The 17,146-nt window shown below is 42.3% G+C and overlaps 4 protein-coding genes across 5 annotated transcripts; 2 read left to right on the top strand and 2 right to left on the bottom strand.

The window, feature by feature from the left end:
* Positions 1-535: 535 nt before the first annotated feature.
* On the top strand, positions 536-4,074 carry LOC106670908 (esterase-5A-like). The gene is given in 7 exon segments (XM_024227715.1): positions 536-925; positions 982-1,126; positions 1,179-1,266; positions 1,268-1,565; positions 2,793-2,943; positions 3,007-3,400; positions 3,456-4,074. Coding segments are annotated over 6 exon segments (1,134 nt in total). The 5' UTR covers positions 536-925; positions 982-1,065; the 3' UTR covers positions 3,598-4,074.
* Positions 4,075-4,380: 306 nt separating this feature from the next.
* Positions 4,381-6,299, bottom strand: LOC106670883 (cholinesterase 1-like). The gene is made up of 7 exons (XM_014401546.1): positions 6,196-6,299; positions 6,038-6,141; positions 5,851-5,982; positions 5,662-5,797; positions 5,061-5,609; positions 4,615-5,002; positions 4,381-4,560 (listed from the first exon to the last, which is right to left on the bottom strand). The coding sequence occupies exons 1-7, from the start codon at positions 6,254-6,256 to the stop codon at positions 4,398-4,400; spliced, it is 1,533 nt and encodes a 510-aa protein (XP_014257032.1). The 5' UTR covers positions 6,257-6,299; the 3' UTR covers positions 4,381-4,397.
* Positions 6,300-9,099: 2,800 nt separating this feature from the next.
* LOC106670882 (cholinesterase 1-like) lies at positions 9,100-11,045 on the bottom strand. Its single transcript, XM_014401545.2, has 7 exons — positions 10,942-11,045; positions 10,781-10,887; positions 10,594-10,725; positions 10,399-10,540; positions 9,801-10,346; positions 9,346-9,742; positions 9,100-9,292 (listed from the first exon to the last, which is right to left on the bottom strand). Exons 1-7 carry the CDS (start codon positions 11,006-11,008, stop codon positions 9,136-9,138), a joined length of 1,548 nt encoding a protein of 515 aa, XP_014257031.1. The 5' UTR covers positions 11,009-11,045; the 3' UTR covers positions 9,100-9,135.
* Positions 11,046-14,979: 3,934 nt separating this feature from the next.
* LOC106670890 (cholinesterase-like) lies at positions 14,980-17,097 on the top strand. 2 transcript variants are annotated; one of them, XM_014401556.1, is made up of 7 exons: positions 14,980-15,215; positions 15,273-15,404; positions 15,460-15,604; positions 15,671-16,167; positions 16,220-16,370; positions 16,425-16,848; positions 16,902-17,097. In XM_014401556.1, exons 1-7 carry the CDS (start codon positions 15,036-15,038, stop codon positions 17,041-17,043), a joined length of 1,671 nt encoding a protein of 556 aa, XP_014257042.1. In that variant the 5' UTR covers positions 14,980-15,035; the 3' UTR covers positions 17,044-17,097. The 2 variants fall into 2 exon arrangements, with proteins under 2 accessions (XP_014257042.1, XP_014257043.1); XM_014401557.1 differs by having other exon boundaries at positions 16,238-16,370.
* Positions 17,098-17,146: the final 49 nt, after the last annotated feature.

The following is a 17,146-nucleotide window of genomic DNA, read 5'->3' on the forward strand; positions in this document are numbered from 1 at the left end:
ACAGCCGGGCACGCCAGTTCAGTTTTGCCATTGACGTGGTTTTTCGAGGCGTCGCTCCGTTTGGACTGCTTGGAGCCATCGTGAATGGCCACCTTAAGGTAGTAAGAATAATTTATTTCTGTTCCTACCTAATCCTAATCGTCATCGTAGACGTTATAACAGCCCAGATGGTAATGAAGTTCTCTTCACAGGACCCGTATCCTTAAAGAGAACAAACACATTCGAGGGAAAAAAGAAGTTGCCATATGGAAAAACCATGCAACTTAGATTACCATGGCATAGCGTATATACGAAAGTCAAAGTTTCAGTTTTTAAGATATCGCCTCTCATCTGCCCTGTACATTGATTACGTTTAACTGTAACCCGGATTTAGTCAATCAATCGACCTTCAAGTGCCGCATGTGTTCCAGAGCACCGAGACGAATTCACGCCTGAGTCTTGCCTTCTGATCAAATTTTAACTGATCATAATTGATTTTGAACGCTCGATTATCCGGATATTCCACATCCTTGGAATATTCGTGCAATGGCTGTAGGGAACGGCACATCACTCGGGGCGGTATGGACCGCCTGGCAACACTTACGGATCATAGGTTGGATTTATATCTTTTTTTAATCCGGTCAAGACCCGTTGATTGTTTCAGGAGAGATGAAAGGAGACGTGGGCGTGTCGTACGAAAGGAATCTGTTCTTACTCTTCGCCGGTATACGCTATGCGATGCCTCCAATCGGAAACCTCACATTCAAGGTACGATACATAATTAAATTTAAAACGACACTAAAATTTTGTATAGGATCCGGTTCCTGTGAAGAAGAACTTCAACCTAGGTCGAAAGGTCGACTGTTTCGAGGTGAACCCCTTGGACGAAAGGCTCATCGGAGAACAAGACTGCCTGTTCCTCAACGTCTTCACACCGGTGCCTTATGTCAGTTTATTCTCTTCCTTGTTATACTTTTTTTTTTAAATTTCAAAATACAAAAGGTGAATAAGAAGATGCCAGTTTTGATATGGATACAATGAGAAGCTTTACCGCTAGATAGCAACAGGGGGAGCGTCTATCACCACATGAGACTCATGGATTACGACATAATCGTCGTGACTTTAAGCTACCGTCTCGGCCCTTTAGGTACAACAAAATAAACTTCATCCCGACCCTTTGTTAATATTCCTAACAACAGGATTTGCCAGTTTGGGCGAGAAGGATTTCCCAGGCAACTACGGTCTCAAGGACCAGAAGATGGCCATTGAATGGGTTTTGAAGAATATACTTGTTCGGGGGTGATCCAGAAAGGATAACGCTCGTCGGAGAAGGTGCTGGCGCGTCTTATACCCTGTTCCATCTCAACGGTGACTTGGCTGGCCGGGTGCGACGAGGTATCGCGCTGAGCGGGTCGAGGTTCGCGCCTTGGGCTTTGCCTGAGAAGAACTTCGTCCGGGAACGGACTTACGAGCTCTTCTACCCGCTCGGATGTTTCGACGCGGACGACTTCACATTGGACTCGGACTGCCTGGTGTACCAGGACCACAAGGACATTGTTAAGACAGCGTTCAACATTTTCCAAAAGGCAGGTTTTCCCCTTGTAGAAAAGAATCAGATTATCTCCTTAACACCGATATATTCCAGTCTGCAACAGGACCTCATTTCGTTCTATCCCACTCTTGATACCATTTAAGAAGCATCATGACCTAATAGCGTCAAGAGTTACTTCCAAATACCAATACGTACCAAGCAACACTATGATCATGTCCTCGAGTTCTTCTCTAATCCTAATACTGATAAGACATTACTTTGACTTCATAAGGTTTTCATCCTAAACCAGATCTTTTTCGAGCAGCATCTGGAGCTTATCTGGGTCAATCCTGATAATCTTGACATTGACACTAACAGATTTCACATTTTCACGTTTCCATCTTAAACCACATATATTTCACTCCCTCCCACGAGTTTATGTGGTACTATCCATATCCTTATACCTGTCTGGCTGCACCATGTCCTTATAGCCTCAAGGTTTTCTTCATAATCTAGTTATATATCAAGCAATACCAGGTGACCTTGTGGTTTCTTCCTAACCCCGATACCTTTCTGGGCGCTTCAATGCTAACTTCAAAGTTTCCTTTTAATTTCTAATATTTTGTGGAAACACGAAGAGATACGAACATAAAGGTTGAACTTCAACAAAAGGAGATCTGACTCTATAAAAATTCTGATAGATTTCAGGCAACATCATGACCTCATAACTTCAAGATTTTAATCCTAATCCAGATCTTTTTCGAGCACCACCATGAGCTGGTTCTATTGCAATCGTAATACCATTCTGGCAACACCACGACCTCGTTACATCAAGGTCTTCATCCCAACCCTGATACTCTCTACCAACAGCAGGTCACCTACGTTTTTAAACGCAATACTTACCTTCAAGGTTACCCAACTCTGATTGCATCCTGTCAACTACCTTAACCGCAAGGTTTCCATCCTAATCCTGATACTAATTGAACAGTAACAGGAGCTCATCTGGTCTCATCCCAACCCGGATAAATTTCAAGAAGTACCATGACCTCATAACGTCAAAGGTTCCTTCCTAATCGTGAACTTTATTAGGCTGTAACAGGAGTTCTCGTTTCCTTCCAAACCCCGATATTTTTCCGACGGCACTATGACCTCATAATGTCAAGGTTTCCATCTTAATCAAACTTGTTATCAGGTGGCAACAGGAGCTCATCTGGTTCCTTCCAAATCCCGATGTATATAAAGTATAATTTTATTTTTCAAATTCATAATCCATGATTTGCAGAAGACCCCTTGGGTAAAGGCGATAATGAACGTTTTCATGCCAGTCGTGGACGGTAGTACGATTCGTACTCACCCTTGGAAATCCAAGCAGATGAGGAATTTCAGCCTCCTATTAGGCTTAAAGAAAGATGAAACCGAGGTGGTGAGAGCTCGTAAGTGTGGATTTGAAAATTAGATTCATTTGATGAGGGTTAACCAATGCTGTCTTTGTTAAGTCGCTTCCAAGTACGCTTGGTCGAAGAACATGTACTGGGAGTCCTTCTGCTATAACATCAGAGAGCACAAAGTGCCTTGGAAATGTTCCGAATATGCCATTTCGAAAAAGCTAGTTGACGAGTACAACCTCGAGGTTAACTGGAAGACCGGCGTGTTGGATATGACCGCGGACGAGTGGTTCACGTTCTCGGTGATGTTGGAGGCGTTGCACCACGGAGGACCTTTGGACGCGTTCATGTACGACTTCAACATCTTTCCGTCTTCGAAGAAATGCTCGAAGAGGTACAAAGTGCCGTTCATGGACGTGCTCGACCCATGCCCACCTTTCTACAAAGGGTTCGATACCCTGGTCGGCAAGTTCACAGAGCTCATCGCTTCGTTCGTACATGGAAGGTCAGTTGGGACAAATCCGCCTATAAAACAAAATAAACCTATGATTTTTTTCTAGAGAGCTAAATCTGAAACCTTACTCAGAAGTCAGACAGCTTTTCAATATTACAAAGGCTATCCGCTTACCAGAAGCTTTCGCCGATATCGACGTAAACTTGTCGAAGAGAATGAAGAAGTGGACGCGTTGGTACAAGAAGTGAAAATAAAATCATGCTCAAGAGTTTTGCTCTGTCATCTCCGTTTATACATAACCTATCCAGATACTAGTAAGCTAGATACATGAAGTTCGTTTCCATTAGAATCCTGATACTTCCAGGATGCACAACAACTCATAACGTCAAGGTTTCCTTCCTAATTTACATGTCATGCTAGAACCTCTTTTGATTCCATTCTATTTCTGATACTTTTCAGGCAACACCATGTCCTCATAACCTCAAGGTTGCGATCTTAATCTTTATTGAGCAGTACCAGGATCTCAGGTTGTTCTATACCTAAACCTTGGAACCTAAAAGGTATCCTAGTACCTTTTAGGTACCACCATGGCGTCATAATCTCAAGATTTCATTCATAACCTAGATGCATATCACGCAATACCAGGAGCCCATGGGTTTCCTTCCGGATTCTGATACCTTTCTGTCTACACCAATACCTCATAACCTCAAGGATTCAATTCTAATCCAGAATCGTTTCTGGCAACGGAAGGAGCTCAAGTTCATCTCAATCCTGATCCTTTTTGGTAGAAACAAGGGTTCATAACCTCAAGGCTTCCTTCATAATCTAGATATACATCAAGCTCCTTTCGGATCCTGATAGTTTTTTCGCAATCTCATATCTCTTGGTATTCCTAATCCTGATACTCACTGGGTATCTCAATGACCTCATAACCTCAAGGTTTTCTTCATAATTCAGGAGTATGTGGACATATAAGTGGACATCAGATTAGTCCGAAGCATCTGTTTATTAAGGGAAATAAAGAAAGCCCCTTAAACTCTACACTTTTTTAATGATAATGTAAACTTAACATATTTAATGATTTCCATTTCTCCATCCTTTTTGACATCCCTGTATCGATGGTTTTGAATCCAGCAGGGTCCAGCAATGCCTGTGTGATGTTGAAAACGTCCTTATCTTTGGAATAAGGTTTCAACTCGAAACTAAGGTCTCTGAAATGTGAAATGTTAGAAAAATGGTAGATGACCGCTTTGATGTCTACTGACCTTTGATAGACGAAGTTCGATATGAGTCGGGTCATCTTTGACGCTGCCTGTTCGTACCGGAAGTGCAACGGACAGTCGAACGTCAGGAACGGGACGTTGGATTGCATCAAACAGGGCGGATATCCCGTGGGGTTTAAGTTGTCGAACATGAACCCGGTCAACGGACCTACGTGGTATTTGGCCTCGGCCATGGCTGGAAAGACAAACCAACCATCTCCCGCAAGATTCCTCAGGTTCTTCGATTCCAAACTATCCTCTTCATGGTACAAATTGGCCAGTTCCTTGGAACCTTTCCTAACGAATGGCTTTCCAGTCATAACTTCATAGTCTACACGACTGTTGAAAATTGACTTGATTATGGCATCAGTCCAGTTGTACCTATTGATGACTGTTTCAAGAAGATAATAAATGTTATAGAACATCTGTTTATACTTAAAAATACTTACATTCATCCATGAATACTCCCTCGTCTTTCTTCAAACCTAACAGGAGGTTGAAATTAGCATCACTTGGCCTTTCCCAAGGGTGGTACTTGATTATTTTACCGTCGACCACGGGTAGGAATGGCAAGAGCATCGTCCTCTGCATAAGAATTCCATCATAGAGCAGTTTACCATGATCCAACTGCTCCGTTCTCATTTTATACGATTCGTGGACTAAGTTATTAGCTTTGATGCTTTTATAACATGCCAAGTCTTTACAGCGAATCCGGTAGCCGAGTTTGTCGGACTGACTTGCTACCCATGACCTCGGCCCGAAAGCCCATGGTGCGAACCTCGACCCGCTCAACGCGATACCCCTTTTGATTTTATCTTTCATGGCATTGTTGAGGTGGTGCAGGGCGAAAGCTGCACCTAGACCTTCTCCTCCTAAAGTTATCTTCTTAGGATCGCCTCCAAACTTGTGTATATTCGTAATGACCCAGTTGATAGCCATCTCCTGATCCTTAAGTCCAATGTTGTCTCGATGAAGCATATTCAGCTTGCTTGAAAACCCTAAACGTTTTATATTATCCTGTAATATTGCAAAAGCTTAATAAAGAATCACCTAGTGGGCCAACCCGGTAGCTCATAGTCACGAACACCATCCATTCATCCATGAGTCGTTCAGGTTCGTAGTTGATCTTGCCCAAGGGATCGAGATTCCCATCGATCCAGATCAATACTGGCATTTTTTTATAATCCTGTTGACCTGACAACTTTAAAAAGGGCTTAAATGTTAAAATCAAGTACTGACGTAAGGCACAGGAGTGTAGATGTTTAAGCATAGGCAGTCTTCTTCACCGAACACTTTACCGTCCTTCGGGTCTACGTCCATGCAGTACACCTTACGCTTCAGGTTGTACAAATAATTATCACTAACCGGGTTCTGTCAATAAAAAACAAGTAAACAAAAACCTTTGAGTTTTAGTTAGCTTAATTACCCTGAAACTGTTTTTACCGAGGGGTGGCTCGGCGTACCGTATCCCTTCGAATGCCAAGTAATAGTTTCCGCTGGGCGTCATCCTCCGATGACCTACCATGTCTCCTGTTAAACCCAACATATTTAGAGATGTTCGTTTATATATCTTTCAATGCTCACCTATGATCTGCAGGTGGCTCCAAAGAGCCCACATTTTCGTCAGGCGTACCGCGTTCTGCATGATTGCTAGTCAAATCCAGTTAAGCTCAATACGACCGAGCCTGAGATTTATAAATCGTACATTTTTCACGGGTTTTATTCTAATTATTCAGAACCTGACGAGGCTTAGAATCAATTATACTTGGAACATCATGAATTACAATGTTAATCGATTTATCCCTTCCTTGATATCCTCGATGATCCTTCCCCGAGGGGGCTTCTCGACCTTTTTGGAGCAAAACCCTTTTAAAATATCTAACAGTATAGTTAGACAGAACTGTCCTCCTCGTTTATTGAGTTTACCAAGTTCCCATGATGGACGGGCTGGTTGTCCTACTCCATCAAAACTAAGGGTCCCAGTTGAGGCGGTGGATAATCCTACTTCCACCAAACTGTTCTATGGACTCCTTTTACGAGGTGCTGATAAGGTGGGAAACTGAGTTGCAGTGAAAGGAAGGTATCAAGTGAAGTCTTGGCCTGTTAAAAGAGCAGGAGTATGCTAAGGTCGTTTGGATTGTCTGATAAGGGAGACAACCCTCTACCAATATTAAAAATGTTTCTAATTTGTCATATGAAAGAATGTGATATATGGACAAAAGGGAGGACACAAGGCCTTCTGCTCTTCACCTGAGTAGATAGTCGAAAGGAAGATGGTGGTCGTTTCCGCCTAGGCTCATTGGGTGATTCAATTCTAGTTAAATAATCACCTGAGATGTCAATGACCTTAAAATTTCCAAGTTTGGGGACGGGTGAGGTTTGGTTAGGTATGGGTAAAAGATACGTTAAGAGAAAGATTAGGTTATGTTAGGTAAGGATAAAGGTAAGATAAGGGAGATTAGGTTTTGATAGGTATGAATAAATGTGGGTTTATGGTTTGGTTATGTATGTTTGTCTATGAGTATGGCACATTTAGAGACGGGTTAGGTTTGGTTCGGTATGGGTGAAAGTAGTTTTATGGACGAGTTAGGTATATTAGATGTTAGGTAATTAAAGAAAAGATTAGGTTATGTTAGGCATGGATAACGGTAAGTTAATTGAGATTAGGTTTTGTTAGGTATGTATAAAAAGTGGGTTTATGGTTTAGTTATGTATGTTTGTGTATGAGTAAGGGTAGATTTAGAGACGGATTAGGTATGGTTAAAAGTAGTCTTATGGACGGGTTAGGTATGGGTAAAAGGTACGTTAGGGAAAGACTAGGTTATGTTAGGTATGGAGAAAAGTGGGTTTATGGTTTGGTTATGTTTGTGTATGAGTAATGGCATGTTTAGAGACGGATTAGTCGTGGTTAAGTATGGTTAAAAGTAGGTTTATGGATGGGTTAGGTTTGCTTAGGTAAGGGAAAAACGTCCGTTAGGGAAAGATTAGGTTATGTTAGGAATGGATAAAGGTTGGTTTTGTGAGGTACGGATAAAAGTACGGTTTGCTTATGTTTGTGTACGAGTAATGGCATGTTTAGAGACGCGTATTCTTGGTTAGGTATGGTTGAAAGTAGGTTTATGGACGGGTTAGGTTTGCTCCAGGGAAAGATTAGGTTATATTAGGTATGGATAAAGGTAAGATAAGGGACAGGTTAGGTTTTGTTAGGTACGGATAAAAGTTAGTTTATGGTTTGGTTATGTATGCTTAAGTATGAGAATGTCAGGTTTAGAGAGGTTTAGGTTTAGGTTATGTTAGGAAAGGATAAAGGTAAGAGAAGGTTAGGTTTTGTTAGATATGGGGTATGTTTGTTTAGGGGTGTATGGTTTGGGGATGGATGACCTTCCATGGACGAATCTCCCGACGACTTTTGTGATTTTGGACGCAGTCGATTCGTAACTATCTACTAGAGTAGGACCAGCCGCCTGCGGTGAATTTCTTCGCTTTTTTTTTTGGTGTATTTCTTTTGACTTGTACAACGAAGACATGTGAATCACGTTAAAGTAGAGGCAAGGTTGGCTCGGTCCACTTTCAGTCATGTTGCGCGTGGTGATAACTTAGTTAAAGCGTTTTAACTGTTATGTGCTCATTTTGAAGTTAAGCTAACTCGCCTTCTTTCTATCCTCAGAAAGACAAAGAAAGCTTTTTGGGTGAGTAGTGAGTATCAGGATGGCAAAGGAATGACAGGAGCCTAACTCGTCTACTTACACACCAATTGAGCTCATGTTAGAAAATCAATGGTTTCCTTCCAAATCATGATACAAATCAGCCAGCCCCAATTTCTAGATTTTCCTTGTCGTTGATTATTTTCCTACTTAGAAAGAGGATCGATTTTCTATGACAAATTGATTACTGATTACCGCCCTTTGTCTTATGTCAGTTCTTGACTTTTTTAAAGGTTTGACATCAACAACTCAATGAAAGCTTGCCAGCGTTGGTCTGGATCGAAGGGTTTTTCAACTTTTTCCTAAGCACCACATATACACTCCACGATTCATCAAGGAAAGAAGCCATAGATTGAAACGTGAAAGACAAGAAATATGTTCTCACCGCAGAGTTATTAAAAATAAAATCCTGATAACGGTTTTGATTACTTGCCTACCTCTTATTGCTTTATCAAAATCGTCATCTTTTAGGCATGACAAGCAGTTTGAATCTAAATGTTCAAACCGACCGACGACAAGTTCTTCTTCTTTGCAACATCTGCTCAGGCTTATTTCAACAGTTCCGAGTCCATATGTATGCTTCGAGAGACTGTCTAATAAATTGATCTGCATTAGGGGTTTAGTATAAGGTGTAAGTATTCAGGGTTGACAGTTTGCACTGAGCATAGAAGAACATCTTCCTTTGTGAACAATATGAACAATAAATTACCCTCCTTTATGTGAGAGGAATAATATTACTTGGATTACCAGAAGATGGATGAGACCTAGGCTCTCTAGACATCAAGGAAAATAAAAAAGGCTGTTTAGGTCTATATTGTTTTTAATGAGTTCGCAATTTTAGCATATGTAAAGATTTCCATTTCTTCATTCTTTTTGATATCCCTGTATCGATGATTTGGAATCCACTCGGGACGAGCAATGCCTGTGTGATGTCGAAAACCTCCTTGTCTTCTGAGTAAGGTTTCAATTCGAGGTCCCTGAAATGTCAAATTTTAGCAAAACGGTAGGGATCGGTTTGAAATATGCTGACCTTTGAAGGACAAAGTTTGATATGAGTCTGATCATCTTTGATGCAGTCTGCTCACACTCTTCGTCTAATTTTGTACAGTTGTACGTCAAGAAGGGTAGGTTGTATTGCGTGAAGGAGAAAACGTCCGAGGAATTTTTGTCATCGAACATGAACCCGGTCAAAGAACCTACGTGGTATTTGGCTTCGGCCATGGCTGGAAAGACGAACCATCCGTCTCCCGCAAGGTTCCTCAGGTTCTTCGATTTCAAACTATCCTCTTCTTTGTACAAATCGGCCAGTTGTTCACGATTCGTGGAATCTTTCCTATCGAATGGCTTTCCAGTCATACCTTCATAGTCTACACGACTGTTGAAAATTGACTTGACTATGGCATCAGTCCAGTTGTACCTATTGACGTCTGTTTCAAGAAGATAATAAATGTTATAGAACATCAGTTTATACTTAAAAATACTTACATTCATCCATGAATACTCCTTCGTCTTTTTTCAAACCTAAGAGTAGGGAGAAGTTAACCTTGCCCGGATCTTTCCAAGGGTTGAACTTGACTACTATACCGTCAACCACGGGTAGGAACGGCAAGAACATATTTCTCTGCAAAATACCAGCATTGCGTTGCTTTGCATCAATCAACTGTTCTTTTCTCATTTTATAAGATTCGAGGACCAATCCATCGGCTTTGGTTCTTCTGAAGCAGTTCAAGTAGTCACAGTAGAACGGATCGCCGATTTTTATAGTTCGACCTGTAACCCATGACTTCGGCCCGAAAGCCCAAGGTGCGAACCTCGACCCGCTCAACGCGATACCCCTTTTGATTCTAGCTTTCATGACACCGTTGATGTGGTGCAGAACGAAAGCAGCACCTAGACCTTCTCCTCCTAAAGTTATCTTCCTAGGATCACCTCCAAAATTAGGTATGTACTTAATGACCCAGTCGATGGCCATCTCCTGATCCTTGAGTCCAAAGTTGCCTCGAAAATTCACATTCTCTAAGCTTGCAAACCCTAAAAAATTTCTATTATTCCCAATAGCAAATTTAAATAAAGAATGGATCACCAAGTGGGCCAATCCGATAGCTAATGGTCACGAAGACCATCCTTTCGTCCATGAGTCGTTTAGGTTCGTAGTTGATCTTGCCACCCACCCAGGGGTACAGATTCCCATCGATCCAGATCAACACTGGCATCCTTTTATTAACCTGTTGACCTGACAACTTTAAACAGGGCTTAAATGTTAAAATCAAGTACTGACGTAAGGCTCAGGGGTGTAGACGTTTAAGCATAGGCAGTCTTCTTCACCGAACACTTTACCGTCCTTTGGGTCTACGTCCATGCAGTACACCTTACGATTCAGGTTGCCGGAATAGTCAAAACTCACCGGGTCCTATCGAATAAAAAAAAATAAGTAACCAAAAACTTTTGTTAGTTAGCTTTATTACCCTGAAACTGTTTTCCCCGACAGGTGGCTTGGCGTATCGGATCCCTTCGAATGCCATGTAATAGTTTTGACCGCTTGCCGTCGTCCTCCGGTGACCCACCATGTCTCCTGTTCCACCCAACAATTTTAAAGATGTTCGTTTCATTATTTTCCATAGCTTACCGAAGACTTCCAGGTAGCTCCAAACCGCCCAGATTATCTTCAGGCGTAACAGCAACGTTTCGTGCATGGCTTCCAACAAATCGTCTTACACACTTCATGTTTTTCTGATTAAGCATAACTAACAATGCGTAGAATCAATTACACTTAGAACGATTGTAAAATTTAATCAATTACATGCCATCCTAAACGTATTTTCATACCTCAAGCAGTTTATAAACCTCGCACGAAAAGATAGATTAAGCGATTGTTCTTTGGTAGAAGAAGGATGAGAACTGTGGAACAGAATTTTTGAGCAAACAGCACGTATTCTAGGTTTGACCTCCTGTCCCTTCTTAATAAGCACCATCAACACAAGTATCTCTTTCCATCTTTAAAGTGGCTGATAGTCAAACATGTCAGAGGCTCCTTTATCCTTTCGTCATAAAAAATGGTAAAAGACTTTTCAACTGGTATCTTGTCTGATTGTCATCCCGACCCAACATCTGGTGGGACAGAGGCATTACAATTCAACCATTGTACAATCCTTAAACAATTGGAAATATACACGTCTAGAAAAAGTAGGAGACACCTGTGAAACCGAATCCGTGAGTATTTGCTCCAAGAATGGACCTTTGCTTTTCTATTAAGCATCATCAACTTTTGTTTCAGACCTTCCTAAGAAGTACAGCTGAACTAAGCAACAACTGCCGAAAGGAGTTTTCATCTAAGTTTACAGTTTAAAATTTTAGATGATTTTCTGTTCTTTAGACCTAAAAGAAACTTTTTCCATTGCTATCCTACGGTCTAAACCGATGAACATTCCGTCCACATGGTGAAACTCCGAGACATAGGGAACATATCAGCCAGACGTCAGTAAAAAAAACACGAAAACCGGAAAAAAGTTTAACTTACATTCTTAATATATCGGGGACCTCAAACTGAAAACCCACGCCGAAAACAAAACGTTTTCCACCATAAGCAATCTACGACCCAGGAACTGTCGGAAAAGATAACCCTTCGGAAATCCTTCACGGGCATGTGATAATTAAATTAACTAAAAAATAAATAAATATTTGAGCTTTTTTCATTCAAATTGACCTTACTCCTTCTGATGTATATTATGGATGGATCTTGCAAACATCAGGATATAAATTGAACAGGAGGTACCGCAAATCAAAGTCAATTTATGGCAAAATGAGCTCATGTCACTTACTGGATCAGGAGAAGGAACAGGAGTTGGCAAGATGAAGAGGGAGCTCCTTTTAGTTACTAATCAGGAGTAGGAAAAAAAAAACAAAAAAAAACAGGATTAGTAGCTGCTCTACCACTTGAGCTATCGCGACTTCAGGAGATTTTTGGAGGCTTTTACCGTAGGCGGTCTCCTCTAGGGGGTGGTTAGCAATTCCACTTTAAACAAAACCGCGGCCGGAGCGGATCCGGTAGTTTCTACGCTGTGGAAGGCCCCTCTACTCTGGGAGGTAGAGCCTTCTCTACCTAGGGAGTGCGCGGGAGACCAGGATGATGTATTTCGGCTTAGGTATTTAGGCTTTTGCGCGCGGCATACGGTTCGATGCTTTATGCGGACCCGACCACTTGGAATGGGCAAGCGGAGAGCGAGGTTGTCTTGGCCCCTCGGGGCTGAGCTGCCTCTACACCAACGCTGCGGCAGTAACACCCTTCTGTCGTATGCGGAAGTGCGTCAGCTCTCAGCTTGAGAATCAAAACGTCCGAAAAGGCCGAACAAGCTAGTTGCGGACGTTAAAGGTCCTCATTATCCTTTATAGGACGACCGAGTATACGGGAAGCAATGTCCCTCTTTAGATCAGGAGGAGTATCTAACGTCAGAAAGAAGAAAATTGAGCTCCTTTTGATTGATCGATCACTTGTATCGCTGGCTACAGGAAGATTAGTAACAGGATTTGAAAGTAAGCAAAGTGAACTATTGTTCGTTTCGAGGAGTAGCTAAAGTCAGATGAGAGAAAAGTAAGATACTTTTATTGGGTAGACCAAGAGAAGTAAGAGGATTTGCAAACTCTGGAAAAGCTCCAAACTCGACTTGCACAAAGCGGTCACACAGTGACCTCTCACAAGTTGTCCCCACTTTTGGCCTGGCTGACACACACATCATAGCCGACGGTTGGTTGTACTTCCCGGCCGTTGCCGACGAGGCTGCAGCGCCTATTCTCCTCCAATGAACCGCACGACGCAATACAGGATCCCTTTACTCGCCGTGCGGGACTGCTGTTTACAGTACGACATCAGGTTCATGGCGACATGGCGACCAAGGTCACAGACCTTATTGTCAGATTCGTTCAAGGAAGGTAGATCAAACATCCTCATTGAAGGCGGTGTTTTCCCTCTTGAGGACCACGCCACTCTGAGGACCAAGGACAGATCTTCAATATCACGGATGCCATCTTCGACCTGGCGTTGGTAGCAAAAAAATCCCAAAAAGTAAATATTCAAAAACACAAAGCCTAAACCGAAATAAATAAAGTCTTACAAAGATAAGTCCTCTCACCTCCCCCCCAACTCCTGATACCATTTTAAGAGCTCAATTAGCTTTAGGATTAGGATAGAAACCTAGGATAGAAAGAAAATTAGAATGAGATCTTTTCAGATCCACCTCTAGGATTGCGGTAGAACCACTGGTGAGCCACCAGGATGCAAACCTTGATGTTATGAGATCATGGCGCTACCTGATAACTATCTTGATTAGGAACCCTAAGGTTACCATAAACCTTAAAACTCTTGCTTCTGCCTCAAAACCATTAGGATTCGGAACATCTTCTTTTACAGTCTGATAACCATATTGATTAGGATGCAATCCTTGGGGATCTGTGGTCATAGTACTGCCTGACAGTAGAGAATTAGGATGGATCCAGAAGATCTCTTGCTGCTCCATGATTGGCACATGGATTAGGATGGAAATCTTGAGGTTATAAAGTTTCAAGATGATGTATGATAAGTAACCGTATTAGGATGGGAGTAGACGATCTCGTGATACTGCTTGGTAAGTAATGGTATTAGAAAGAACACCTGGAGGGTCTGAGCACATGGTGCGGTTTGAGAAGTACCATGATTGAGATGACAACAGATGAGCTCATGGCTTTGCATGATTAGTATCTGAATTAGTATGGATTAAATACGGATCCCTTGATATTATGAGAAGTCTTAATTCTTAATTAGGATGGAGTCCATAAAATTTCCTTAAACCTTAAGCTCATGGTGCTGCCTCAGATGAATCAGGAATCGGATATGAACAATGTTTCAATTTGGGAAGTACCCGGATTAGAATGGAACCAGATGATCTCCTGGTCCTCCCTGATAGGTCTTTGGATTACGGTGGTACTCATGAGGTCATAATGCAGCCTGAAAGTGTACGGGATTGGGATGGATCTTGGTTCTCCATGATTAGTACGGGGGGATGGAAATGTCGAGGTTATGAACCAAGATAATGTGTGACAAATAACTGCATTAGGATGGAACTATATTATCTCCTGGTACTGCTTGATAAGTACTCGTATTTGAATGGAAATCTTGAGGTTATGAACACGTGGTGCGGTTTGAGAAGTACCATGATTGAGATAGAACCAGATGAAGATCTGGTTTAGTATTGGGACGGATAACTGACGGTTCATCAACCATGAGGTTACCGTACCAGTACAACATGTGACTGTCCAGATTTATATAAGACCTCAAGTTATTTAATCCAATTTATCAGACACCATGAGCTGATAACCTTGAGGGCTCCTAGGCAACAGGAGATTTTGTAGTTTCAGTCCTCATCCTGATACCTGTTCATCAAAAAGAAGAAACTACTCTTTCGAGAGAGATACTCATCATAGCCGTTCTCAGGAACGGGATAGTACATCTCAGTTCCACTTCCTAATAGAGAAAAAAGTCAGGGATTTCATTCCTGAAAGACTCTTCAGGAAAATTTTGTTGACAGTTGTTTTTCAACGATTTGTACCTCGCTATGATCAAATTCGATTAGCGTTTCGTTCCAGGAGAAACTGATTAACTTCGGAAAATTAAACCGATGACAAACGATCTGTTTAAGTATTGAATTATTCGTTATTTCATTTTTGACTTTATAGTTGACTGGATGGAAAATGTTTTTCGAGCTTAAGAAAAACATTTGGTTCTTCACTACATTCATTAGTTACTGGAAGGTTGCCAAGTTCCCTTCTAACCTGATAGGGGATGTGTCGATAACCATGGACGGCCAGCTGTACATGTCCTTTGAGGGGATTCGTTACGCTCAGCCTGCCATCGACGATCTCAGATTTAAAGTATAAAAGGTTTTTTTGTTTTTGTCATTGGTTGATTGTTTTGGTTTTTGGACAAAGGACCCTGTGCCTATAAATGAGATGGTTTATTTGAAGAAGAGGGTGGAGTGTTTGGAGAGGGACCCGAGTACTAGTGAATTAGTCGGAGAGGAAGACTGCCTTGTTCTCAACGTCTACACGCCTGTTCAGTTTGTCCGTTTTAACTGTCTTTCATTGATCCTTTTTTTCATGGATGTTCATTGTTTAGGAGCACAGGGTTTTTCCAGTGCTAGTTTGGATACACGGTACACCGTTCCGTGCCGGAAGCAGCCAGCAGGGCAGGTACGGCCCACAGAGGCTGATCGACCAGAACCTAGTCGTCGTCACTATGAGCTACAGGCTCGGTCCTCTCGGTACGCACCTATTGTTTCCTTTTTATATTTTTTTTCTAGCTTTTTCTAGCTTTATTTTTGATTAAGGCTTTGCGAGCCTGGGGCATAAGGAGTTATCGGGGAATTTCGGTCTCAAAGACCAACAGTTGGCTATAAAGTGGGTACTGAAGAATATAGACAGGTTCGGAGGTGATGCTGCCATGGTGACATTGGGAGGTGAAGGTCTGGGCGCTGCATTCGTCCAGTACCACATGAGCGGTGAAATATCTCGCAATATCAGCAGGGCGATCACGATAGGAGGCTCCTGGCTCGCCCCCTGGGCCTTTTCGACCACTGCACGCGTCAAGAAAGAAACCGAACGATTGGCGAATCTACTCGACTGCAGTACCTGCAACGGTACCGTCACTATATCAGAGCCCATCAGGGTTCTGCACAACGTCCGTTCAAAGGAAGGTGTCGTCCACGGGACTGTTGAACAATCCGCTTACAGAACTGGGCTCGTCAGCTGCGAACAGGCGACTGCAAGCTGCATGAGATCTCTTGATCCCAAGTTAATCGTGAAAAAAGCCTATGATATGCCGCAAGTATGACTTTATTTCTAAACCAATCGAACAGTTCTAATTTGATTATAATCAGATTTTACCTTGGGACAAGGTCATCCTGCCTTTTCTTCCCACCGTGGACGGCGACGTATTGACCAATGATCCTTGGATCAAACGCAATTCAGTACATAAATACTCCCTCCTGATGGGTCTGACAAAAAGCGAAGGATCTATTATAAAATCGAGTAAGTAAATCTTTCGATTAAATCAGACTTAATGAGCATCCGTCAATTTTCAAGTTGGAGTTATCCAAGATTGGAATGAACAAGCGTTGAAGAGCGCTTTTGACACATTCATCAACGGAGGGGTCGTAAGGGGAAGGCGGTTTCCGAAAGACACACCAGGGCTGCAAGACAAGGTAGCCACTTTGTATCAAGGCGAGGATGTTAAAGACCAGCTTGCGGATTTGGTGACAGACAGTTGGTTCATGTTTCCTGCGATGATCGATGCCATGTACAACCGGGGACGCGTCGAAGTGTTCATGTTCGCCTTCGACAACCAGAACAGTCAAATGGGCTGTACCCTGCCCAGACAGACTAACCAACAGTCCCACGGAGACCAGATGCCGTTCATGTTCCTCATAGAAAAGTGCAGCTTTTTCAAACCGAACGAACTCTATGCCAGGAACTTTTCCGCCATGATAGCCAACTTCGTCTACCAAAGGTAAACCCCACATAACACAAACGTAGACAAACCGACGAATTGAAACTTTCCAGAGACCCCGGGCTGAAACCCTACTGGGAGGACAAAAACCTGTTCACCATCAGGAACGCAATTTACAAGCCTAGCTTCTTTCAAGGTATAGACGATAAACTCTCACGCAGGTTGGAACACTGGAAGGCCCTCAACTTATTGTAGAATAAAACAGATTTGATAACGGGATTAAACGCTGATATATGCTATGAGGCAACACCATGGAAGTTTATTTCACCTCCCGTTCATACACATACCTCCTACTCCT

The sequence above is a fragment of the Cimex lectularius genome, unplaced genomic scaffold (genome assembly GCF_000648675.2).
Source record: "Cimex lectularius strain Harlan isolate CLEC.00 unplaced genomic scaffold, Clec_2.1 scaffold248, whole genome shotgun sequence".
Lineage (NCBI taxonomy): Eukaryota > Metazoa > Arthropoda > Insecta > Hemiptera > Cimicidae > Cimex > Cimex lectularius.